Source organism: Muntiacus reevesi, chromosome 2, assembly GCF_963930625.1.
Source record: "Muntiacus reevesi chromosome 2, mMunRee1.1, whole genome shotgun sequence".
Taxonomy (NCBI): Eukaryota; Metazoa; Chordata; class Mammalia; order Artiodactyla; family Cervidae; genus Muntiacus; species Muntiacus reevesi.
In genome coordinates, this window is record NC_089250.1 from 215454403 (window position 1) to 215480650 (window position 26248).

At 43.4% G+C, this 26248-nt stretch overlaps 1 protein-coding gene and 1 long non-coding RNA gene across 4 annotated transcripts; one reads left to right on the top strand and one right to left on the bottom strand.

Moving 5' to 3' along the window:
* Nucleotides 1-306: 306 nt before the first annotated feature.
* On the top strand, nt 307-17223 carry LOC136160832 (uncharacterized). 2 transcript variants are annotated; one of them, XR_010661658.1, is made up of 3 exons: nt 307-1921; nt 2350-4558; nt 14539-17223. It is a non-coding gene; the product is annotated as an uncharacterized lncRNA (long non-coding RNA). The 2 variants fall into 2 exon arrangements; XR_010661657.1 differs by having other exon boundaries at nt 307-4558.
* On the bottom strand, nt 9580-26248 carry LOC136160831 (ATP-dependent RNA helicase DDX19A). 2 transcript variants are annotated; one of them, XM_065924988.1, is made up of 12 exons: nt 26083-26248; nt 22885-22933; nt 20370-20420; nt 19276-19411; nt 16955-17047; nt 15830-15932; nt 15346-15460; nt 12013-12190; nt 11419-11656; nt 10724-10886; nt 10090-10281; nt 9580-9874 (listed from the first exon to the last, which is right to left on the bottom strand). In XM_065924988.1, exons 1-12 carry the CDS (start codon nt 26137-26139, stop codon nt 9813-9815), a joined length of 1437 nt encoding a protein of 478 aa, XP_065781060.1. In that variant the 5' UTR covers nt 26140-26248; the 3' UTR covers nt 9580-9812. The 2 variants fall into 2 exon arrangements, with proteins under 2 accessions (XP_065781060.1, XP_065781062.1); XM_065924990.1 differs by having other exon boundaries at nt 22885-22973; nt 26083-26197.

Below are 26248 nucleotides of genomic sequence, written 5' to 3' on the forward strand. Positions count from 1 at the left end.
CTTCGCCCCGCCCCTCCTGCGCCAGCTCGCCTTTTCTGCTGCCTGCCTCTGGAGCGGCCTCGTCGTGCCTTAAAATCCGTAAGTTCTGTGGAGTGAAACTCCACGCCCTCACTTTTCTGCCTCACGTCACATTGCAGACACCTCAGTGTATTTTTAAGTCTGTCACATCCTGTAGTGTTTGCGTCTCTGAGCTGTAAGGCCTTGCACGAAGGAAAGTCCTAGAAGAAAACTGTGGTCCCGGTTTCTGCTGTTACGAACGAGGTAACAGGTAAGACAGCAAAAACCGGAGCGACACCGAAAGCCCTTCAGCCCCCGTAATTCCACCACAAAGCAAATGGGGGTCCTTCTAGTTTCTGTCCATAAACACAGGTGTTTTATATAGTCCTAAACAAAGTACATGTACAGTTTTAAATTTGACTTTTTATACGGCTAAGAATTTTTAAACGTCACAACTACCAACTTGATGTTGTTATAGTCTGTCAATCTCATATCAGGTAAATTACCTAAGTCCCCTTTATCCTCCTCCTCAGGGATATAAGTTGTTTTGCATGTTTTATTATTAGTTGATAACACTTCAAGGAGCATTTCTATACCATCAAAATTATCTTGTTTGCTTCTAATTTACTTTTTGTCTCTCCCCATTAAAATATTAACTCTTCAGACAAGAGCAAAGATCTTATCTTTCTTAATCTCAGCTGATTAATAAACCTAGAAAAGTGTATGACACATGGTAGATTCTCATTAAATACTTTTTAATGTATGACTGAATAGACTAACACAGCTTTTAATTCAAAATATATTACTCTAGAGCACATTTCTAATCATTGCAACATTTATATCAAAATGTGTGAATGATCTGACCGGTTTATAAGGGAATAAATACTAAGCACAAGAAAAAGAGCTCAAAGTCTTTAGTTATTAAGGAAATGCAAATTAAAGTCACAGTGAGATACAACTGCACACTGGCTACAGTGACTAAAATTAAAGATTGACCCACCATGTGTTGGTAAAGTTGTGGAGTGTTAAAGAAAAAATATTCAGTGACACTTGTTAATGATGATAAGGCAAACTTTATTCAGGACCATTGCCATAAGCATAAGGATGACTGTAATGGAATTTTCAGCAGAGGAGAAATATTGGGCTCAATTCCAAATACTGCATGGGCAAGTGGAAATTTATTGTCAAGGAGCAGGGGGGTGGATGGAAAATTACTGAAAGGAAACATCAGGGGTAAGGAGAATTCTTGTTAAGCCAATTTAATAGGATTTTTGCTGAAGACAGGCAAGGGTGATCAGACATCACCTGGAAGATGGTGGAGAATGAAGAACCTGACCAGAGATTAAGGGTGATGAGATATCAAGGGTGGGTGGTTCTCGCTAAAACTGAATCTTACAAAGACGTGCACAGATGGGCTTAGGAGAAAGGAGCCTGACTAAATGCTGGTCAAGCAAGGAGGCTGTCAGGAGCACCTGGAGCTCTCACAAGCTCCTCCAGAGAATATAAAATGGTGCAGTGGTTTCACATAACTGTCCTGCAGTGTCTCAAGAAGTTAAATCTATGCTTTCTCTGTGATCCAGCAGTTCTACTCCTGGTTACTATCCAAGAGAAATGAAACATAAAGACTTGCACACAGATGTTCATTGGAGATTTACTCATAATAATCCCAAGTTGAAAACAACTCAAATGTTCATCACAGGATGATGGATAAATAAATTTCAGTATATTTATTAAATAGAATACATCTCAGCAATAAAAAGGAACAGACTACTGATACACATGATGAAACAGAAGAATCTTACAGACATTATGTTGAAAGAAAGATGCCAGACACAAGATGCATAAATGTATAATCCATTTATATGAGATTCAGTGTAAGCAGCTCTTTGCAGGAAGCCAGCCGCAGCAGGAAGCCTCTTCTCTTGTCACTTTAGTACAGCTATACTTTAACATTTAAACCAGGCACCCCCAGGCTCTACTCATCTCCAGGCCAAGCACACCTTTGAAATCTTATAATCAAACGGTACCTTGCCTAACTTGTTGGTTCTTTCTATAGATCAGAGAAGTAGAAGTGAGGAATAAGTAAGTAACTGATGACCAGATCTCTTCCCTAGCTTCCCCTTCAGTAATACTGTGTGATCAGTGTGTGAACAGGATTACAGCTAGAAGAAGAAAAGTTGAGGAGGCTTCCCTGGCGGGCCAGTGGTTAAAACCACTTTTCCAATGTGGGAGAGCAATTTCTGTGGTCAGGGAGCTAGATCCCACATACTACAACTAAGACCCGGCACAACCAGATGAATAACTTTTAGAAAAGAAAAGAAATGCAAAAGAATCCTTGCCTGATAAAAGTAGCTGGAACCACAAGATTCTTGTATTTTTAGAAAGAGAAGCTGAGGAGCCTGCACACTGTGGGGAATGGCAACAACTTAACCCCCCGTCTCAGTGAATGACTGCTACCACTTCCCTGTAAAAATTTCATTGCCACGCAGAGTCTTCGGAGATGGTTTTTTGGGGAAACTGAATCCACTATCTCCCCAGATTGCTGGCATTCTGATTAAAAGCACCTTTTCTATCTACCATTTGTGAGTACTGATTTTGTTAGCAGCTGCACCCCCATTAGATAACAATGAAAAAAAAATTTTTAATTATGTTTTGATCTTAATTGGTGGTTAAACAGGAGAAGTATCAATAACCTCAGATATGCAGATGACACCACCCTTAAGGCAGAAAGTGAAGAGGAACTAAAAAGCCTCTTGAAAGTGAAAGAGGAGAATGAAAAAGTTGGCTTAAAGCTCAACATTCAGAAAACTAAGATCATGGCATCTGGTCCCATCACTTTATGGGAAATAGATGGGGAGACAGTGGAAGCGGTGCCTGACTTTATTTTTTGGGGCTCCAAAATCACTGCAGATGGTGATTGCAGCCATGAAATTAAAAGACTATTACTCCTTGGAAGGAAAGTTATGACCAACCTAGATAGCATATTAAAAAGCAGAGACATTACTTTGCCAACAAAGGTCCGTCTAGTCAAGGCTCTGGTTTTTCCAGTGGTCATGTACGGATGTGAGAGTTGGACTGTGAAGAATGCTGAGTGCTGAAAAATTGATGCTTTTGAATTGTGGTGTTGGAGAAGACTCTTGAGAGTCCCTTGGACTGCAAGGAGATCCAATCAGTCCATCCTAAAGGAGATCAGTCCTGGGTGTTCATTGGAAGGACTGATGCTCAAGCTGAAGCTTGAATACTTTGGGCACCTGATGCGAAGAGTTGACTCATTGGAAAAGACCCTGATGCTGGGAGGGATTGGGGGCAGGAGGAGAAGGGGACAACAGAGGATGAGATGGCTGGATGGCATCACCGACTCGATGGGCATGCGTTTGGGTAAACTCCGGGAGTTGGTAATGGACAGGGAGGCCTGGCGTGCTGCGATTCATGGGGTCGCAAAGTCGGACACAACTGAGCGACTGAACTGAAACATGTATACAGTTGTCAATACTCAGAACAATCATACACCTAATATTTGTGCATTACAACCTGTGTATATGTTAATTAAAAATAAAACAGTATAATGAGAAAATAAAATATAAAAAATACTACTGCTGCTCCTGCTAAGTCACTTCAGTCATGTTCAACTCTGTGTGACCCCATAGACAGTAGCCCACCAGGCTCTCCCGTTCCTGGGATTCTCCAGGCAAGAATATTGGTGTGGGTTGCCATTTCCTTCTCCAATGCATGAAAGTGAAAAGTGAAAGTGAAGTCGCTCAGTCGTGTCTGACTCCTAGCAACCCCATGGACTGCAGCCTACCAGGCTCCTCCGCCCGTGGGATTTTCCAGGCAGGAATACTGGAGTGGGGTGCCATTGCCTTCTCCAATAAAAAAATACAGGTAGTAGTAAATTTACTTTAAAAACTGGAGGGCTAAGAATGTTTTCTCAGTTCTTAACCACTCATCAAAACAAGTGGTTAAGGGCATGTACACATTATGTGCATATTGTCTTCCCAAGTAGCTGGTCTAACACCCAGCATCCTCACCATTAGTGGAGTTACTGCTTTGAGGCTACGTTGTTTATTAGGAGAAAGCACCATGGTCTGACTGTGTGTCAGGCACTATAGGATGGCGGCTCTGCTCTTGGAGTTACTGTCCCTTCTCCTTGTGATGCCTGTACTGGTGGGGAAGGGGAAGTGGAATGCTGTAAGATTCAGAAAATAGGAATAGTGGCAGGAGCCAGACCAAGTTTGTATTTTTCCTACAAAGGTCTGATGACTAATTTATAAATATCAAACAGGTTTTTAAAAATTGTATGAAAAAGTGATAGGGGATAATTTTTTAAAAGAAAATATGTAAAAAATATTCCACTATTAACACACACTAGCAGCAGCAACATGCCTGCTGACAGCTAGAAGTTCAGTGATGGCTGATTTTACCCACCTCCCAGCCTTACTCAGCTTCATCTCAAGGGAACAGGGATGCTAAACAAGGAGTCCCAAACATGTGCGTATTTGTTTATGCAGCAGGTGCAGCCTAGTGGCTAAGGATGCGGGTCCTGGAGCCAGACTGCCCAGGGGTGAGTCTGTCCTGCTACTTCTGACCTGTGTGTTATAGGGCATGAGACTTAACCTCTGTGCCTATGTCCTGATCTGTAGAATAGGAATCCTAATACATCTGTTGTCAGGAGTAAATAATCTGTAGAATTTTTTTTTTTTTTTTTTTTTTAGGAAAGTCTTTACTGAATTTGTTACCATATTGCTCCTGCTTTATGTTTTTTGTTTTTTTTTTTTGGTGGCATGTTGGATCTTAGCTCCCCTGCCCGGGATCAAATGTGCACTTCCTATCCCAGAGCGGGGGGTGTTAACCACTGGACCGCCAAAGACGTCCCTGTGTAGACTTTTTTTTTTAATTATTTGACAGTTTTCAGTTGCAGCACACAGGATCTTCAGTCTTCATTGAAATCTTTTAGTTGCAGTATGCAGGATCTTTGGTTGCTGCGAACTCTTTAATTGTGGCATTTGGGATCTAGTTCCCTGACCAGGGACCAAACCTGGGCCCCTTGCATTGGCAGAGTGGAGTCTTAGCCACTGGACCACCAGGGAAGGCCTCTGTGAAGACCTTTATTTTTTTAATGAGTTACTTTAGTTTTAACTGCTCTGGGTCTTCGTTGCTTTGTGCAGGCTTTCTCTAGTTGTGCCCAGCGAGGCTACTCTAGTTGCAATGCGTGGGCTTCTTATTGCAGTGGCTTCTCTTGTGAAGCACATGCCCTAGGGCATGCGGTCTTCAGTACTTGTGGTGTATCTGCTTAGTTGCTCTGCACCAGGTGGGATCTTCCCAGAGCAGGGATCAAACTTGTGTTCCCTGCATTGCCAGGCAGATTCTTAACCACTGGACCACGAGGCAAGTCCTTATGTGTAATGTTGCCTGACAGTAATGTCAGTCGGGAAGTACAGACACCAGTACAGGGCACCCTAGAGATCAGTACAGGGCACTGAGGGACACTGAAGAAGTGGTTTTGCTATTGAAAGAGGAAGGACTTGCAGGAGTGAGACCGAAGGAGGGAAGAACTGGGAGAAGAGTTCGAAGCAGAGGGGTAACCACAGCAGTTGGTGCACCTGGTCACCTGGCAGAGGGGAGAGGTTCTCCGCCCAGGCTCCTCTCCCTACACGGGTGCCCAGCTCTCCTGTGCTCTGTCGAGGGTGAGGGGCTTTCAGCACTTTTGAACTGGAGGTTGGCTGCAGGTGACGCCCTGGGGTGGCATGAAGAATTATCCTCTGATCTTCCACTCTGTTCCCTGAGTGCCTGCAACCTGAGTTACTCACTCTTTCCACATGCCCATCTTAGCTAGAATCCTGGAGGTGAAACATTCTTAGCTTCATCCATAAGTGCTGACAGTTCCTTTGAATTTTTTTTCTTGCTTCAAAGTGGGCTGGCTAGGGGAGGAAATAATGGCCTCAAAATGAGAAATTGGAGAGGGAAATGCACAAGATCACTAACTTCACCAAGGCGTATCCCAGCACAAAAGGAAATTTCGGTGAGGATGGAATTGGCGTCGAGTACAAGGGGGAAAGTAAAGGAAGTGAGGAATGCCTAATACATAAAGTATTAGGGATATATACACACACACACACAAAACATGTTACCCAGTTTGCACTTAAGGAAAATGGAAAGTAAGGGTTGGAGGACTTAAGGAGAGTGGGATAATCAGACTCAAACGTTACAAACATTACCCTGGCTGCTGTGTGACAGATGAACTGGAGGAAAATCCAAGTAGAAGCAGAACACTGTTAGGGACCAGTGTAGACCAGATGTCTACATCTGGTGATCTAGACCAGGGTCTAAGCTAAGTTAAGACTATTTTGCATTTCTCCAATTGAAGAATTCCAACAATACAGGAGGCCTATGGATGAGGATATGACAGTTGTAAAGACTCACAAAATGTGTACTAGTACTTCCAGGAGAGTTCCATTTAAATAGTATCCCCCCCCCCCCCTTCTTCCTCTGGAAGAAGCTGGCTGTAGGGCTGCATAAAAGATCTGCCACCCAAGCACCTCTGCCTATGAGATATGGATAAAGCAGAGACTGTGAGTGTCTCATCTGAGCAGCTGACATCCCAGACAACCACCACTCTCAGGCTTCATATAATATTTTTCTCCACCTGCTCCTGTTCTCCACTTTACAATTAGGGCTAAGGAAAAGCCCCTTGCTCTGCTGAATACTAGTGGCAGAACAGCTCTTCTGGGTATTGGAGCCTTCTAGCATCAGCCCTTCAGGTTCCCTCTCCACTGTGTCATTTTTAGAAAATGCTGCAACCTGAGTCAGTCAACAGAATAAGGAACATTTATTCTCAAGCGGAAAAGCAAAGTTAGATAAAGTGCGGGGGGGGGGGGGGTTCCTGAGAACCTTTTATCTGTGTTCAGGATCAAGAGAAACCTGAAGAGAGTCCCTGAAATCTACAATAGCTTGAGGGTTTTGGTGAAGAAGATGGGCCAGTCCCTCCTGGCGAAGGTGACAGGCATGAATTCATGAGTCATTCGTTTGTGACTCAACTCTGATGTCATCTGTTCTTTCCAAACCTTCCCTTTGGGTTTCTCCCCAAAATTATTTCTGCCTAGTGTGCCTAAATTTTAAGAGCCACAAATTTGTTTTTGGAATAACAACAGTAAGTAGGTGTTGCTGGCATCGGCCTTCTTTCCAATTAGCCAGCAGCCTCTGGCTTACCAGCAAGAAAAACAGGATGGTAAGGAGCCCTCTGGCAACTGAGTAGGGCTCGTGGCCTGTGGAGACATCCCAGCTGCTCATGTTGGAGCAGTGTCAACTCTGAAATGGGATAGTACTATCAGGTGATGACTAATCTATGGAATAATACATAAATCTTCACCATCACCAGCTGCTGGTTTTTGTACTCAGAAATGATGTCTTAGTAACATGGACATGTCATAATTAGTTCCATTAGGCATCAATAAAGAATACATTAAAAAAATACATTAAAAAAAGATTATATTAACAATTCATTAGTTCTTATGCAAACCAGTCAACGAACACTCCAAAAAATCAGTAAAATCTATTGTTTATGGATAATGAACATATCCAGAATTTTTTTTTTTTTTTTTCATATCCAGAATTTTCCACTGGGCCAGAATCTTTTTCAAGCAAGTTTCTCTGTTCTAGGGCACAGTTTATCATTTAATACATAGGAACTTACTAAAAACAGCAAAAGACACCCTGGGGGCTGAAGCTCATTAAGGGCTTAATACGTTTTTACATCATTGGTGTCTCAAAATGGCACAAGGTCACAGAGGCAGCTGTGGCCCATTACCCCCCTGAACCCAGGCACTAGCAGGAATGAGTATGGATGGCAGTGACACTGGGGGCACCATCTAGAGCCATCCATAAAGTGAGTCTTACCTTTTAAAAAGACACATACTCTTTTGAGAGTTTTTCTCCAAGAAAACACATTTAAGCAAAATACAGCATAAACTCCATGGAACCCATCCAGTGAGTTCTTAGGGGTCCAAACCCCCAGATAAGGAACTGTTGACCTAGATTTCTCTCAGATACCCATGTATTCCTATTGTTGGAGAGTCTGAAGCACATCCCTTCCCATTTCCTGCTCAGATTTGGGGCTACTCAGGTCATCTGTGTTGTGAGGAGGTGGGGTATGCTCAGCCTGCAGCCTCAGAAGGAGTCTGTACTCCTTTAATTATTGCCTTTAAGTTATTTCAGGGTTGGTCTGCAGGACCTTGTGTAAAATTTCTTCTCTTAACAAGTCTCCCAAGGTGGCTCAAAGTTGGCTGGAAGTACACAGACTCAACACAGTCAAGTGCCTATAGGGGAACATGGCAAGACTGGTGGTCTGTGGCTCTCTTTGCAGCATCTGTAAGGTCAGATTAAAGAAACCACCTGGAGGCTGGCATTGGCCCTTTCCCTTTCCAGGAGACAAATCTGGCCCTAAAACACAGAAATGCCTATAAGAAAGGCCTGGGATTCAAATAGTTCTCATCATGGAAAATCTCTCTTACAGGCCTGATTCTAGACAAAGTGGCCCTTCTGTCAGAGAGCTGGAGAGGACTCCTCTGGGCTGGGGTTTCATATGCTCTTGCACCTCAGTTTCATGTCATCTTTGCTCCGTCACTCTGGGCACCAACAGCTTTGGTTGGGTATGAGGAGGTGTCCATTCCTATTCTTTACTCTGACTTACGCACGCGATGCCGAGTGAGGATGGAGCAGAGGCCTTGGAGAGATAAATGGCTGAGTCCACTGTGTCTCTTAGTTGCTCCTGTTTGTGTCCCAAGCACCATGGATGCAGACACTCGGAATTCCTTTATAATCAAGATGGCGAATTTCTGAAACCATTCCCCAGCTCCGATTTAAGCAAACAAACTTGCTTTCTGCAAAGCAAGCATTTGTGACTATTGCTGGTCACTTCTGGAGCTGCCTTAAGCCTGGCCATTAGCAACTTGAAACACAGTGTTCACTGTTTCTCCAAACAGATTACCTTTTATTTGCTTGGAGCTGCTAAGAGGTCATGGTGATATTAGGGGTGTAAAAAAGATGCTGAAAGGTCAGGCTGTGTGGCAAGCTAGGACTACCACTAATTCTCCATGATGGTTCCTCCAAAGGACTGTTCAAGTACAGGCAAGGGATCCACCGTTATCAGATGTGCAATTCTACACAGATCGCACCTGCTGAGAACAGGCCACGGTCTGCAACAGACTTGTATACACCAAAGATGCCAGGTTCGCATTTTGGGTCATGCTTAGCAAATCCCTTCCTGCTGTAGCCATCACACAGAAGGGGTTTAAAACACTCAAAGGAGCAGTCCCAACCCAAGTTCAAAGCAGCAGCTTACAGGTCTCCTCTGCTGCCTCACACCACACCCCAAGCATGACAACTGGCTCACAACCTAACCTACTTGGTCTCTCGCTGTTCACTTTTCACCTCAACTCTGTCAGGCTTCTATAAAGGCTGGAGGCTGCCCTGAACACCAAGGAGACAACAGGCTGGGCTGCCACTGAGACTCCTCAGCAAACAGCCAGCCACAACATCTGGACTATGGTTATGATGGGGAAAACACTGGCCAAAAAACAAACAGAATTTCCAAAAGGTAAATTTCTGTGTATTCACGCCTAATCTTCAAAAGTTGTGTAAACAATTTTTTTTTTCTACCTTCCCCCATCATTTGCACAATTTTTGTCAAGTCCAAACGTAATTTCAGATGAGGTAGGCAGTTTGTCTACTCGTGCTGTCATCCTCGCGGGAACAGTCAGGGTGCGCCATGGAAGCACTCGTGTCCGGGGCGGGGGCGGCACAGAGACTGTAGGGGCTTCTCAGTTGGCTATTTTCTCAATCTCGTCCAAGTCGTCCGTGTCCAGTCTTTCTATTTTCTTATCTGAGGGAAGAGAAAGGCGGGTTCAGAGAGAGCCCCGCACAGATCGCAGGGCACGCAGGCAGGGCAGGGGCTCCCTGGGACGGGCCCGCCCCCCGCCGCAGGCCTCCCTGTGCCTCCGAGGTGGCGGCCCGGCCGAGCGCTCCGGGTGCACGGAGACCATCCTGTCCTGGGGAAGCCGAGGGCCGGGAGAGGGACAGGGCCCTCCCGGGACTCACTGAAATGCTCCTGGATTCTATTCAGGATGTTCATGCTGTGCTTGCTGTCCACCATATTCACGGCCAGGCCCCGCTTGCCAAAGCGGCCGGTGCGCCCGATCCGGTGCAGGTAGGTCTCGTTGTCCGGGTTCCCGTCCTTGTCCACGGGGAGGTCAAAGTTGATGACGACAGACACCTGTTCCACGTCGATCCCTGCGTGCGGGAGAGTTGGACACAAGTGAGCACGGGAGACGGAAATCGCCGCTGCCCGGTCAGGCCCACCCTCACCCAGCTCAGGCGGAAGGCAGGGTCTGGGACAGGCCAGCTCTGGGGTTGGGACACGAGCAGGTGGCAGAACCCGAGGGAGAGGACGGGGCCGTCCCGGTGCTGGCCAAATTCCGGCATCAGCCAGAGAGCCCCTGCTGGATCCGAGGATCTGGAGAAGCAGCTGACACCGCACTGGGGCCAAGAAGAGCAGGCGCCGTCCTCGGCCACCAGCCAGCACTCACGGCTTCTGTGGACGGTCTCCTCTGCTGGGGGAGCCCCACAGGCTCGCCCACAAAACAGCATCTCCCACAAACCACCGCAGCCTCCCACACACGAAGATCTCCCTGCCGCCCCGAGCCTGGCGGGCCAAGACCCAGTCTCCGCTCACCGCGGGCGCACACGTTGGTGGTGACCAGAACCTTCTCTTTGCCCTCCCGGAAGCGCTCAATCACCGCAGCCCTCTGCTCCACCACCATCTCCCCACTCAGCAGGGCCACCTGGTGGCCTTCTTTCGAGAGCTCTGCGGCCAGCCAGCTAGCTGTTTTGCGGGTCTGGAGTGAAAAGAAGTGTTTTAAATGAAGACGCCTGTAAAAAAAAAAAAATGAAGACACCTGCAGAAAAGTGGCTTTTTTTTTGCTGTTAACACACATGAACGCTCTACTGAGTTCAGTCAGCAAGATGGCTTAAAGTTTCGGAATATTTTTTAGCCACATGATTTTGGGGGGATAAATTACATCAATGATCTCAGTGTTATTGTGGTTTGAGCCAAAGGTCTGCATTCTGAAATAATTACATTCTTAATACTTCAAAATTATTTACTTGGAAGTTATTTGGAATTTTTCCCCCCCAAGTAATCTCTAAGAAGTAGGGATCGGAGAAGGTTTAGCTCTTCAGTCTTCCCCTTACAACTCATTACAACCTGAGAGACTATGTCCTGGGACTGATTTATCTCCTTTCCAGCCACAGGCAGTTAACACGGTCCCCAGCACCAAGAGCAGCTGGCTGAGTGGGAGCAGCGGGGCCACGTCCTCTGGGGGCCCCCACCCCCACGGGACACCGCCTCCTGCTGCTGCTGCTGCTCACATGGCAGAAGATCATGGCTTGAGCAATGGTGATGGCCCCGTAGATATTACACAAGGCCTGGAACTTCTCGTCTCTGCTGTTGCACAGGACATAATACTGCTTGATGGTGTCCAGTGTCTCCTCCTCACGCTTCAGTTTGATGATGTTCGGGTCGGGGACCACTTTCTGGGCAAATTTCCAGACAGAGTCTTCAAAGGTGGCAGAGAAAAGCAGCATCTGGCAGTTCCTGGGCAGCATCCTGCAAGGGGAGGCCCAGGTGTCCGGCATGACCCTGACCCAGGCTTTCTCTGGAAGGACCAGGGCACAGCCTCCACAGGCCTGATGACCTGCATCCCCAGGAAGGGGCAGCGGGGAGCAGCTTTGGGGAGGAAGGGGGAGCAGACGGGGGGCAGGGACGGGTGACCAAGAGTCTCTGAGTCTCCCTTCTTAACCCGGGCAGGGGGTGCACTCAGTGCTGACACAGAAATGGCCCATCAAACAAATGCCCCTGAAAGTTGCGAAGAGCCTGGCAGGGGCAAGAAGGGGAGTGTGAGGTAACAGGAGCAGGAACTGCAGGTTGGGACCCGAGAAGTCCCTCCTGACTTGAGGGCCTACCTCTGGATACGGATGCTCTGATCTTGGTGGCCCTGAGTGGCTATCATCACGTCAGCCTCGTCGAGAACAAACACCTTGATCTTCTTGGGGTCGATGAACTTGAGCTTGGAGCACCAGTCCAGAACGGTCCCCGGGGTGCCAATGACAATGTGCTCACTGATTTTCTGACCTCTTTCCACTGTGGAGACAAGATGTGTTCTGTGGGCATTTCTATCTAAAACTTTTGGGTCCTTCTGCTATAAAACGGCCATGACACCTGTCTCACTGTACCGTGGTTGGGAATAAATTGTACAGTGAATCTTCCATGCATGTTAGTTTCCTTTACCTACTTCCTCCTGTAATTTCCCATCACCCAGCTCTTTTTCTTTAGCATTACTCTTATTCTTTTTATACCATCCCTTCACTCATGCTTCACTGATATCCTTATAAATTGGTAGTTTTGAGTCCCAGGATTCTGGCCCAGTGATTTTTTGCCTTCTTAGACATTCTAATTGTGTAGATGGTTTTCCTAAATACAAATTCTACTAGGAAAAAAAAACACAACAGCACATTACTCTCCAACTACAGCTGGTAGCAGTTGAAACTGCTTTATCCATCAATACAATTACTAATGCATGGGACTTCCCCGGTGGTCCAGTTGTTAAGACCCCATGCTTTCACTACAGGGGGAAGAGGTTCAAGACCCTGGCTGGGGAAGTAAGAACCTGCATGCCATATGTCAACTGTTGCCCGCTGAACCCCTCCTCCCCCAAAAAAGCAACTTAGAACATTAAAAAAAATTTACTAATGCCTGTAGCCTTTGATCAGAACTTCCACTATTAGGAATCAATCCTGTGTGCATACGAGTTTGTGTGAAATAACATATATACAAGGATATACATGCATCAAAACATAACTAATTAAGCAAAATATGATGCACCCAATGGATGACACCAATAAAAGTATAAAGCTCTTTAGGAACTGATATGCAGTAATCTCCAAAATACATTATTAAATGTGAAAAAGAGGTTGCAGAGCAACCTACATGCCAATAGGGGCAAAAAAGAATACATGTTGTACGTGTACGTGTGTGAATGCACACATCATATATGCACACACATAAGTATCGCTTGTCAGCAGCCACACAGGCCATCTCTGGTAGGACACATGAGGGACTGTTTAGTACTGGGTGCTCTGTGCTGGGCTATGCTTAGTCACTCAGTCGTGTCCGACTCTTTGCGACCCCACAGACTGTAGCCCGCCCGGCTCCTCTGTCCATGGGATTCTCCAGGCAAGAATACTGGAGTGGGTTGCCACTTCCTTCTCCATGGGTGCTCTAGGAAGGAGAACCAAATGGTTGAAGGGTATAGGAGACAGAAAAGTTTCTACCATACACCCTTTTCAATTTTGAAACACATGAATGTTTTTAACTTAAATTTTAAAAACAAAATTTAAAATTTGAGGAGGGGACTCTGGTTAGGAATACATCAACTCCATTGGAAGAGTTTTAAATGAAATCTTCAACACACTGTGATTTTCACTGCACACTGCTGATCAGTCTACATTGAATTAAAAAAAAAAAAACCAGTACATTAAGTGGTTATTACTATATTTAATATATAATATATAGTAATATATTAACCCCTGACACACAGTGAAGTCCCTTGTTATTATAAACAATCTAGAGAAGATCCATGTTGCCACAAGGTTCCAGTATACTACACTTAGTTGCACCTGTCAGTTTGAGACATCAAACACATACAAATACACCTAGCCTAATAATTTCTGGTTAAAGTGCTACTGCTGCATGCTGAAACATGATGGTTTTCTCCAGGAAATGTCCTTGTGTGATCATTTGTGTGTGAACTGTACAAGCCATTTTTGTTTGTTGACTGACAAACTATAGAAAATTAACTAGGGAATCTGATATACACTTTCTTGAATATGAACAATGAGAGCCTGACTTTTCAGCGAAAACAATCGACTGTTATTTGCTGTCATGATAACATTTAAAGTGTAAGAGAACATCAGAACTTTGGAAAACTTGTAGTGATGCTGTAAACTTGAGAGTTTCTCTGTATGTAAACTCCTCTGAGTTGTTTGGTGGTGATATTAATGCATTTTAAATGCTGTTTAAAATTCTGTATAATGAAACATGTCAACATTCTCAGCATAACTCAGTAAGACATTTGGTATTTTCCAAATGACCAAGGTATAATGTTAGAAAATTACTATTGCACAAAAGATGCATTCAAAGTGCAAGGGAGAACAAGGAATTTTAATGTAACAGTATGAAGAGGTCATTAATATGATTTCAAATATCACATGGCAATTATCTTTTACGTAATTACTACTTGTTGGGTTTTGGTATGGCATCCTAAAAGCAGTATCTGAAATTTTAAGAAAGGCTAGATTTTCTTCATATTCCTTCAAAATAAGCACTTAGGGCCCTCAATAATGTTTAAGAGTAAGAGTCGAAAGGTTTAAGAATTGCTGCTCGAGGCGATTATAAACGGCTGAATTGAAGGGATGTCCCTCTTCATCTAGGTAACACCTGCTGCTTCCTGAAGTGAGTGAGTGTGCCTGTGTATACTCCCCACTGGAGCGCGTGAGCTTCCTAGTTCTACATCTTGGCCAACACTTGGTATGTCATACTCCCTCATTTCTACCATCTGAGAGGCATATAGTGGTTTCAACTGACGTTTCCCTGATGACTAATGAAGCTATATTTCTTTTCCCATTGACCAGCCATCTGAATTCCTTCTTTGTGAGGGGTCTGTTCACTCCTCTTTTGTCCATTTTCCTATTAGAATGATTACTTTTTTCTATTTGATTTGTAGTTTTATATTCTGATAATTTCCCCATTACCAATTTTCTACCTGTCCTATTTTAACTACATTCTCTAAATTTTGCAGAAAAAAAGAATTGGTGGAAGGATTTCTGATTTGGTAAGAACTGTACATGCTCGTAGATCACTCTTACTAAAGCTGTTTTACCTCTGAAGAAAGGGATCTGATCCAACCTACCATCCTCCCTGCTTACTCTCTCTCATAGGCAGCTTTCAGAACTCTGGATGCTGAATTCAAACCCTGCCCCCTCAGGGAAACACTCCACACTTTAAGAGCCCCATGACTCAGGCAGGGATTTTTTTTTTTAACAACTTAAAATCTTATTTTAAGAGTGGAGAGAATTATTAAGAAATGGGCAAGTATTTAAATAAATTTGCTGAAATCCATGCTGGGCTCCAAGTTCAGACTGAACCAGAAAGTTGAATATCATCACCTCATCTTCAAAATTCAAACACCCTACCTGCTTCCTGAGCTCACAGCCTGGGTCTTGCCCCTTTATACTCACATTTATTGCCTCGAACAGCGTAAGCAAGCTTTAGTTCTGGATGAAATTTGCCCATTTGTTCAATCACTTTTCCTGTTTGAAGCGCCAGCTCATACGTCGGGGAGAGGCACAGACACTAACGGGCAGATCATAGGAGATGAGTTTAGAAAAGCCTTGCAGTGGCAGGCCACAGGTTCTAGAGCAACAGGAACACTGGTATCATTACCACCCGAACAGTGTGGGGAGCCCCGTCCTCATCAACCAGGCCTGCCTGTCAGCTGTAGACAGAAGCCTTCAGCAGGGAGGCCTGGCTTGGCAGATGCTGTCAGAAGCCACATTCAAGGCTGCTGCTTTGAATCCTACCCATGGAAGGGCCTGTTGTGCCATTGGGCTTTGCCTGAGCAAGTCTGAGGCATCAGAAGCATTCAGATTCCACCAGGGATGCCCTTGTCAACCGTCGCCCCCAGATGGCGCTGCCCTTCCAGGGCCCCCAGGACCCCCTCACCTGCGGGTATCTCTCTGCTGGCTCCACCCGGCTGAGCATGGCCAGGACGAAGGCGGCCGTTTTACCAGTACCCGACTGCGACTGGGCAATCAGGTTCTGTGGGCTGAACCCAGGAAGAACAGAGATGAGGATAACATTGGTTAGAAACAATCAAGGGTCCAAATGTTCTCTCTGGGTGGTAGGGAAAGGGATTTTCCCCCTCATTCAGGTTTTCTGCCTTGAGCACAATGATAAATTTTTTATATGTTGTTTAAAAAAAACCTGCTTAAATATTAAGGGAAATGATGATTATTTTAGATGGGCTCACACTAAAAAATATTCATTCTAGACTCTAGTGCAGCTACAGTTCCCTAGTTTTATACCCCAAGAGGCCCATGGGAATTGTGACTGCAGAGTAAGATCTGGGCAAATCTCACTGCATGATGTGTCTTCAGGACTCGGCTCCTTCTGTGTGCTCCCTTTTCCCACCTTCGGAAGATGTAAGATACTAAGTCAGATGCTTCAGAGGAAGCTTTCATATTTCACTCCGTGTAATTCAGTGTCATGGGAACAGGTGGCATTTTCATCATTAAAAAAGAAAAACAATATAGTTGAATGAAAAAAGTTGCTATGTAAAGTATGATACCATTATCTAAGGTTTAAAAATAGGCCAACTACTCTTTAGATCCTTAGGGAAACATAGGTATGTAGTAAAAGGATAAATAACCATGAGAAATGATGACCCACTTCCGTGATGCGCTCTTGGGTCGGGGAGGGGCTGTGAGTGGAGAGGGTTACATGGGGACTACAATTGTCAACTAGATTAATGATGCTTTATTTCTCGGCAGGATGCGTTACAGCAATGTTCCTGGTATGGCTCCTGATACTTTTTTGAAGGCCTCAAAATTTTCAAAATTATTTTTAAAAGTGTTTAAAACAGCACTGATTTTCTCTATCAGTTTTTATTAAGTGGAAAAGGCAGAAAATGTGTTGAATTGCACCTGATTCTCTCGCTACCTATCCAAGCTGTTTCCCTGAAGAAGCCTGTTGCTCCCAATGGCTCATCCTATGCTCAGGAACACTACACTCTTGGTGGGAGATGCGAAACCCCATCCTGGAGATGTGTACCAGGGTCTGTATACTCACGGCTCAGCAAGCATCATGGGTAATGCATTCTCTTGTATCTTGGATGGCCGATTGAAGCCCATGGCATAGACTCCCTGGAGAAGCTGTGGTTTCCTAGGAGGCCGGGGAGAGAGAGGATGGCTCCTAGTTGTCGCAACTGTTTTCAAGACCTAAGATTTTATTTTTCCCTATATCTAGCAAAGAGTGATACTTTCTGGGCCGTCAGACATATTTTCCTGTGCCTTAAAAAATACTAACTAAAAATAAAACCAACATCTTTCCCTACTAAATCTTGATCTGAAACTATTGTGCAATTTATAAAATCTGGGCTAGTTTCCTTTCTTAGAGAAATTCATCTTTCAGTAGACCCACAAATTTGATTGGCCTGGATGCAGTGAGAATGGTTCCTATTAATTCACAGTATAAAATAAATTATGAAAGATATCTAAAAGCAAGCACTCCTTACTGTACCACTAAGATACACAAGCCCCTTTCGAGAATGAGACTTCGGTTTACATTTCTCAGTGCAGGTGCTCCACGGAACCACAGCCGTGTTGTGTTCCATGGGCCTTCCAAACAAGGCAGCTGCACAAGGACTTGGGACAATTGAGACGTAAGAACATGGATTCAGCCAGTTTCTAGTAAATAGATGACGGAAGTTCAGTTATCATACTGGACTTTACAGCTGCTCAGATTTACTATGTCTAGTCAAAAGCACCAACTTCTTACATAAGTGGCTACACAACAAATATCAATTAAAGTTGTTCTTACAGCACATTTGTAACAAGCTCTCTGCTACTTCTAAACTGACAGGATGTTTAACAAAAATCACACCGGATTATTATTAAAGAAACATCAAACTAATGCAAGAATGTTCTCTAAGCCTTCCTGAGAGTTCCACAGGGTCTCTAAAAGGCAGTTCTTCTGGCCTCTGGTGGTTCTCAGACACAAAGAACTTTGAAAATTAGCGTACTTCCATTTGGAAGAAAAGGCTGTGAGGGTTGGCAGGTTCTGATTTAGTTGCCAAGGAACAAAGTTACTACTGAAAGAGGACTCAAGTGATCCAGGAACTTTCAGTGGCTCATTATTTCCCTTTTATTTTGCCTATCTTTTCAGTACAAAATAGACCAAGTATATAGGTGGCCTAGGTTTTATTCTTTGTTTCGTTCAGCTACTAACAATTAAATCAGAAAGAACTTGCCTTTTCAGAGGCCAGTTCATCACTGGTTGACCTGAGAGCTCCAGTCCTTTGAATAAGACCACTGATACTAGGAAAGGCAAGCTGCCAGACAGAATGTATGAAGAGAAGCAGAGATGACAAATTTACTGAAAAAAGCCCTTCATAGAGAAAATACACATAGAAAAGTATAATTTCCTGGGGGGGGGGGGGCGGGGTGGGGAAGGCCACACTTTAAAAATCTTATTTTTATTTTTTATTTAAAAAATCTTACTTTTTATTTAAAAATCTTAGCTATTGCTTCATTAACACCTTGATTTGGTTTCTAGTTAGTTCTCTGACTTTAAGTGTGTATGTGTGGGCAACGAGCAAGACAAAGAATCCATTCATTCCACCACTTTTTTATTCACCAGTTATTCTGTCTATGATTTGGGTGCTGGTAAGCAGCAGGAACAGTAGTTACATCTTGTATTACTCATAACACCCAGCTGTGTCAAGTATATAAACCAATGACCCATAAATACCTCTTTACTAACTTACTGAAGGGAACAGAAAACTTGGTATGACGTTATATAATTCTCCGCGTTTAGAGTAAGGACATCTTAGAAGTCATTCTCAGCACAGTGCCATAAATGTACACACTTAAGACTTGATCCTGGGTTCTAGATTTTTTGAAAAAATTCTGTAACACTGAAGGCTGATTTTCACTATAGTTACTGGGAATCCTGCACAGGCTTTTTGGACAGATTTTATAAAAGTAGATAAACTTTTCTTAACACTGTAAACCCTATAGTCTAACAAAAGGGCTTACCTAATAAGAAATGTTCCTGACATCCAGAAATCACCTGTCAGCCAATATTTTATTGAAAGTTCTAAGAGCATAAAAGAAAAAAGACTTTCAGCTATGATGAATAAATCTGTGGCATTTTAAATTCCCTAAGGAGGAAAACTGGGTTGCCAAGAGACAAGGGTGGAGGGAGACCATCACTTTTTCATACTTTTAAACTTTTGAATCATGTGAATTATTAACTAGTCAAAGAAAGTAAATATATATTAAGATTTTAAAACAAAGCAGAGAGGAAAATTCCCACAAGATCTCTGAGATACTAAGTCTTACAAAAGAGGAACTAGCAAGGATCAGTTGTTCAAAGGAACAGGTACTCACAGCCGAAGCTCCTCGAAGGACTTTACTGAGTAGAGCGGGGAGCTGGGATCCCGCTGTAGGACTTCCACTTGGTTGGTGTTATCGACAAGGTTGCTTCTGATCAGCTTGTTGAGTAAGGACTGGGCGGCTCTGTCCTCTGTAGGAAAAAACCAACAGATCTTCCTCATACTCATCAGGCAAACCCCACATCTGCACCCACTCCTGGATAGCCCAGCAAGGTGGGAGAAAAACACAATCACACCAAAAATCTCACTTTAACTCCTGATCCCTAGATGCAAGTAGGCTGAGTCTCTGGGCAGTGTTTATGTTTCTATACACCACTCATTCACTCGTCTCCCTTCTTCAGTTTCTGACCTCTCCACTTTCTCAGGACCCCGAGAAGGAAACCCCATCAGAAGTGCCTCCACATGCTGTGGTGACAACCCACACACCCACCTGTGTCTGTGGGCATCCTCTCTCTACCTTCGCTGCTATTAACTATGGATGGACAGTTATGCTCCTGGTCCCATCCCGTCTTCTGGACAAGGACATTTCTCCCAGCAGTGACCTTTCTCTCTTGCATTCTGTCTCTCCCTTTACTAGATCACTCCTACCAGCATGTGTACATGTTTTGCCATTCCTCATCATAAATCTTCCTCCTTTATCCTACATGCCCATCCACTTACCACCCTAATTCTCTACTCCCTTCATGGAGCATTCCTTCACAGGGTTGTCTATACTTAGACTGTCCACTTCTATACTGTCTATGCTGTCCACTTCCTATTCTCCCCAGAGCGCACACTTAGAGGCTTTTTCATTACTCTCCCCACTTGACTTCAACAGCCCCTTGTCAAACCCATCAATGACTTCTACATTCTAAGTCAACTGAATAGCCAATTTTCAGTTCTGTTAATTTATTACCTATACAGGACTCCCTACCTTTAAAACACTTCCTTATTCCGGTCTCTAGGACACCACCCTTTATTGGTTCTATCTCACTGACTGTTCTCAATCTCCTTGGCTGAGTCCCCTTCATCTCCTCGATCTTATAACTCACAGTGCCTCTGGCTCCAGAGAGGCAAGTCCTAGGTGACAGGGTTTCAAAGATTAGTTACCTTTCTCTTCTTCATCTGTTTTCTCTGGAGTGGCATTGGTTTTGATAACACCTACACAAGAAAAGAGTTATCATAATCAGAAAGGCAAATATCAAATCCATTCAAAAGGCGGGACAATATAAATATCAGAGCTTATTTAAGTGATCAAAATGTAAATAGTTGGGTTTCTTTATGATTAATGGATTTTTAAAATTCAAACTTCTAGAAATGTTGGTTGACTTCAGAGTGATGTCACCTCTGACTTCCTTATCCTAATTTAAAATATACCATTATGCTAGCAGACACAATGAGACATAAGAAAGAAAATAAAGGTATTAAAAATTTAAAAGAAGTAAAATGATCACTTTCTGTAGAATATGTGATTGTAAACTTGCAGGACTAAGAGTATAACTTAAAAATGACTACAAACTATCTCAATTAAAGATGAAAGAGCTAGGTACAAAATAAATAGAAAACAGTAGCTTTTATAAATACAGGTATTACTGAAGAGATACTATTTATAATAGCAACTAAAAGATAAAATACTGCATCTAGAAATAAAGCTAGTAGAAAATATATGAAGAAAAACTTTAATAAAACTCATAAACTGATGCAAAGAGATAAAGCTAAAAAGCCTATAAATAAATTAAAATGTAAATCTAAGACATTCAATTAACCCACAAGAAAGCAGGAAAAGAGGCAGAGAAACAAAATATGAGGGGACAAACAGAAAACAAATAGTAAAATTGCCAACCTAAACCTAGCCACATCAATAATTACCTTAAATGTAAATGGATAAAATACTCCCATTAAATGACAGTGAGAAAAAAAAAAAGACAGTGATTATTAGAATGGATTAAAAAAAGCAAGATCCAACTGGTAGCTGTTTATAAGAGGCAAACTTTATTTTTTGTTTTTAATTGTGGTACAGTTGATTTTACAATATTAGTTTCAGGTATGCAACATAATGATTCAAAATTTTTATAGATTATACTCCTACAAGAGGCACTTCAATATAAAGACACAAATAAGTTGAAAGTCAGGGGATGGAAAGAGATGCAACCAGTAAGCATATGAAGGCTGGATTAGCTCAGGTAATGCAGATTTCAAGAACAAAATCATCACCAGAGATAAAGGAGGATAGTTTTGTTTTTTTTTAATTTTAAAAAATAATTTTATTTATTTATATATTTATTTATTTGGGGGAACTGTGCTGGGTCTTTGCTTCTGTGTCAGCTTTTCTCTAGTATCAGCAAGCCAGGGCTACTCTCTAATTGTGGTGCATGGGCTTCTCTCATTGCAGTGGCTTCTTTCGTGCAGAGCACAGCTTCTCGGACACGTACGCTTCAGCAGCTGCGCCTGTGGGCTCAGCAGTTTCGGCTCCTGGGCTCGAGAGTCCCAGGCTTGACAGTTACGGCACACGGCCTTAGTTGCTCCACGGCATGTGGAATCATCCCAGATCAGGGATCAAACCTGGGTCTCCTACATTGGCAGGTGGATTCTTTATCATTGAGCCACCTGGGAAGCCCAAATAAGGATATTTCTAGTAAGAGGATTCATTCATCAGGAACACATAAATGTGAATGTACCTGGCAACAGATCTGTAAAACACAGGAGGCAAAACTGACGAAATTAAAGGGAGAAATAGACTAGTCCACAATTACAGTTGGAAATTTTAATACCTCTCTTTCAACAACTGAAACAACTAGACCAAAAAGCAAACAAACAAAAAACAGTCAAGACACAGAAGATCTGAGCAACACTATCAACAAAGACTTAGTACAGCTAGCTAGGTAAATTTTTTTTTTTTTTTTTTAATTTTTTTGTTTTTTAAATCTGGAAAACTAATCTATCCTTATCAGTCATGAAACTGTTAGGTACTTAGAATAGGAAACAGTTGTGAAGTAATTAGCCTCCAACTAAAAAAAAAAAAAAAAAAAGAATAGGAAACAGGAGTCCAGAATGGCGGTGGCTAAAAGACAAGAAAGGGGAAAGCCCGCAAAAATAGAACAAAGGAAGGTCTGAGGCCCTGAGTGAGGACCTCAGGTAGAAGAAACAGCACTCCTGGCTAGCCCAATTTACATAGGACAGGCCCAAGGGGAGGAAAAAACATATAAAAGGAGGAGCCAAAGGGCCGGGGTCTCTCTCTCTCCCTCCCTGCCTGCCACTGCCGCTGCTCCCCCACTCTTCTCTTCGCATCTTTGGGTAGGCATGCCCTCACGCCTAGAGGCTGGATTTTCCTGCTATTTTCTAAATAAAATAGAGCTGTAACACTGATCTGTCTAAGATCTATAACACGGTCTGTCCAAGACCCAAGAGCTATGTCACACCAAGGGCTCTAACGTCCGTCACTTCAAATTTTTGTTGAGATGAGACAGAACTGAGGAGAATCCACTCGCCTGACAACACTGAATTTACTGGCTCTCAGATCTGGTGCCGACATCTGCCACAGGTGCTAGTGAAAGCTGCTTTCCACACTGCAGCTGAGAGTACAAAGCAGAAGCACACATGTAGATTGTAGTTACTTGTGACTCACCATTGGTCTCTGGTTTGACTTTTTCTTCCTTAATCTGCAAATTACTCATCTGAATGGGAATGAAAGGAAACACTTAAGAGCAGAGAAACCTGATAAAAGAATACCATGAGTTACAATTGACTGTTAAAACCAGGTTTGAACTTCAAGGGTTCACTTATTCAAAGATAAATACTACAGTATTATTCAACCCATGGCTGGTTGAATGTGGGGCCACATATACGGTGCAATGTTATTTGGGGATTTTCAACTGCAGTGTGGGTTGGGGGCTCATAACCCCCAAATTGTTCACTGGTCAATCACATTTATCAAGCACTTAAGTCTAAATGGTAAAATAAAAGGGGTCTTACCCAACCATTAGGAAGCAATGTTTTAAAACATTTATTTACACCAACCACTCAAGAAACAGAATGGATAAAACCAGATATGAGTATGTTTAGGTCTCTATTTGTATTATTCATAGGATTGTAGGTTAAAAAAGATTTGAAACCAATTCTCAGTAACTGTCTCTAGGGAATACCTGATGCTGAAAACTAGTTGTAAACTCTAGAGTACAAACGATAACCTTTATAATATTCTTCTATTTACTTGTGGATAACTGTCAGTTTTACACCCCTGAACTGATTCTGCCTGAACTCCAGTGCCGAATCTCCAAATGCTTCATGGGTACTTTATAGACAGGAGTTAACACAGCAGGTCTGACTGCTAGCCTTCAGAAAGCCAGCTTGGAAAGCTGAACCCTGGCAGGCTTCTGGGAGCCTGGATGATGAGAAGGTTCCCACCATTCCCAAAACTGCTGAAGGGTTCACTAACCATGTTTCTAAAAACATATGATGGTTTATGATAACAACTGCTTTCCTTCCAGGAGTCTGGAATTTTGGTACCTGCGAGGCAAAGAATGACTATGTGACAGGCACCCAGTAAAAACTCTGAGCACTTAGTCTCTAAGGAGCTTCTTTGACAACACCTCTTATGTATTGTTACTAACTGTGGCTAGAGGAATTAAGTAGGAATAAAGTGGAGCTTCTGACTCCTCTAGGAGAGAGGATTGTTGTAAGCTTGAGACTGGTTCCCTCTGGACTTTTCAACATGGCCTTTTCCTTTTGCTAATTTTGCTTTTCATTGCAATAAATCATAGCTGTAAAAACAATTACATGCAGAGTCCTGTGAGTCCTCTGAAGAAACCACTGAACTTGGACACCTCTTGGTGACTCGCAACACAGGTACTTACCAAGTTGTCTCCTTATTTCAAATTCAGAACTGGCAAACCTGTACTCATCACCCTACACATCAAATCTGCTGTTCCTCCCACTCCACTAAACCTGTTATTAGCACTTTATTAATGCCACCTTGTGGGATCCAGGTTGAAAACTGTAATCTATGCTTTATCTCTCTTCTTTTTCCTAAATCTTTTGTTGTTGCTGTTTAGTTGCTAAGTTATGTTCAACTCTAGACTGTAGAGTTGACTGTAGCCTGCCAGGCTCCTCTGTCCATGGGATTTCCAACAAGAATACTGGAGTGGGTTGCCATTTCCTTCTCCAGGAGATCTTCCCAACCCAGGGATCAAACCCCCATCTCCTGCATTGGCAGGCCGATTCTTTACCAGTAAGCCACCATGGAAGCCATCTAAAACCTCCACAATTATCTCTTAAATCCATCCTTTCATCTACACTTTCACCATTCAATGCAGGCCCTCTATCTCTGTACTATTAGAGTAATTTCCACACTGATCTTTTCTTTAGCCACCACTCTTAATATATTCTGTTCTCTGTAGTCCAATAGTTCTTGCTAGTCCTCAGATCTAGTCTTGTCAGTATCCTTAAAATTGCCCAAACCATTCAAATTAAGCCTCTCCTCTGTAAATTCTTTAAGGTCTAAAGTACACTCTCTATTTTCAATACTGCTCCTACCACAACCCAATAGCCTTATGCTGCAGCAAAAATTATTCTGATTCCTGTTCTCTGTACAAGTCCAGCACTTTAGTACATTCTGTTCTAAAATGCTGTTCACCTTCATCTCTCTTCAGTTCAGTTCAGTCGCTCAGTCGTGTCCGACTCTTTGTGACCCCATGAACCACAGCACGCCAGGCCTCCCTGTCCATCACCAACTCCCGGAGTCCACCCAAACTCATGTCCATCGAGTCTGTAATGCCATCCAACCATCTCATCCTCTGTCGTCCCCTTCTCCTCCTGCCCTCAATCTTTCCCAGCATAAGAGTCTTTCCAAATGAGTCAGCGCTTCGCATCATCTCTCTTAGTTACTGTAATATCCAGCACAAATATAAACTTCTTCACAAGGAATTTCCCTGACTTTCTTACTCATAAACATTCTCTTCCCACTCAGAGTTCAGTTCTAACATGACTCTTACCATTTTCACAATTCCCACCAGTTAGCCTTGTTAACCAAACCATAAAGGCTCTTCCTATACTTCCCTGGACTTGGTCCATTTCAACTACCTGCTGAGAAACTGATAATCCTTCCAAAGCAATAAATGGTGACTGGAGAAAAGTTATAATTTAGGCATTAAAAGGTTACATAAGACTTCAGACTACAAAAAGCAACACAAAGAACCCCTATATTCTTAAAATCAATATTCCATTACCACCAAATCAACATACCTTAAAGAGGTAAGAACAGAGAGTCACAGTTTACACTATAATTACCTTCCCGTTGAATGGATCTTCATTAGTTAAAGAACCATTGCATGAAATTAAATGTCACTTTAAACACCGGTGAAACAATTTGTACTGCCTCCCGCAACGTTTGCAACAGATTGAAACACTAAATATAAACCTGAATCCGTTATTCTGCGAAGTGATACAAACTGCCAACAATGTTAAGTCGGCATCTAAAAATTGGTAAAATAAGAGTAACATAGAATCACTCAGAAAACAGATGAAAAAGAGAATCAGCACTGTTCCTTTCCTTACAATCCCCACTGCGAAGGAGATGCAATGTAGGAAAGACAGTTTACAGAGCAAGTACAGGATAAAGCCTTTAACTGGCTCAGATCAAAGGAAAAGGCTCCATACTGGCCTCTTCTGCCTTAGCCGCAGATCAGGGCTAAGAGATTCCCCGCAGCAAACCTTCGGGGTGTGCAGGCCCCGGGTCTGCTCAACCCAGACAGCTCCCCAAACCCCAAGCAGTGTCAGCTTGGGCCCTCCTACTACGCTCGCCCCGCCTGAAGCTGAAGCCACTGACCGACTTGACAGCCGCTTCCTGCTCGTCCACTGCCAGGGCCCACGAGTCGGTGGCCATGGTACCGGCGGAGTAAGGCCGACTTGGGAAACACACACAGCGGCTAGCGCAGCAACACCAGCCCCGGGCCGGCTGCAGGCGCCAGACCCACACTCACGCGGGCCGGAAG

Excerpts from the sequence above, each read along its gene's own strand:
- LOC136160831 (XM_065924988.1), bottom strand. The coding sequence starts at position 26,139 with ATGGCCACCGACTCGTGGGCCCTGGCAGTGGACGAGCAGGAAGCGGCT. Across the intron at positions 15,933-16,954 it reads CCCATGATGCTTGCTGAGCC|CCCACAGAACCTGATTGCCC; the intron begins GTGAGTATACAG and ends TCCTGGGTTCAG. Across the intron at positions 12,191-15,345 it reads CGCTGTTCGAGGCAATAAAT|TGGAAAGAGGTCAGAAAATC; the intron begins GTGAGTATAAAG and ends TTGTCTCCACAG.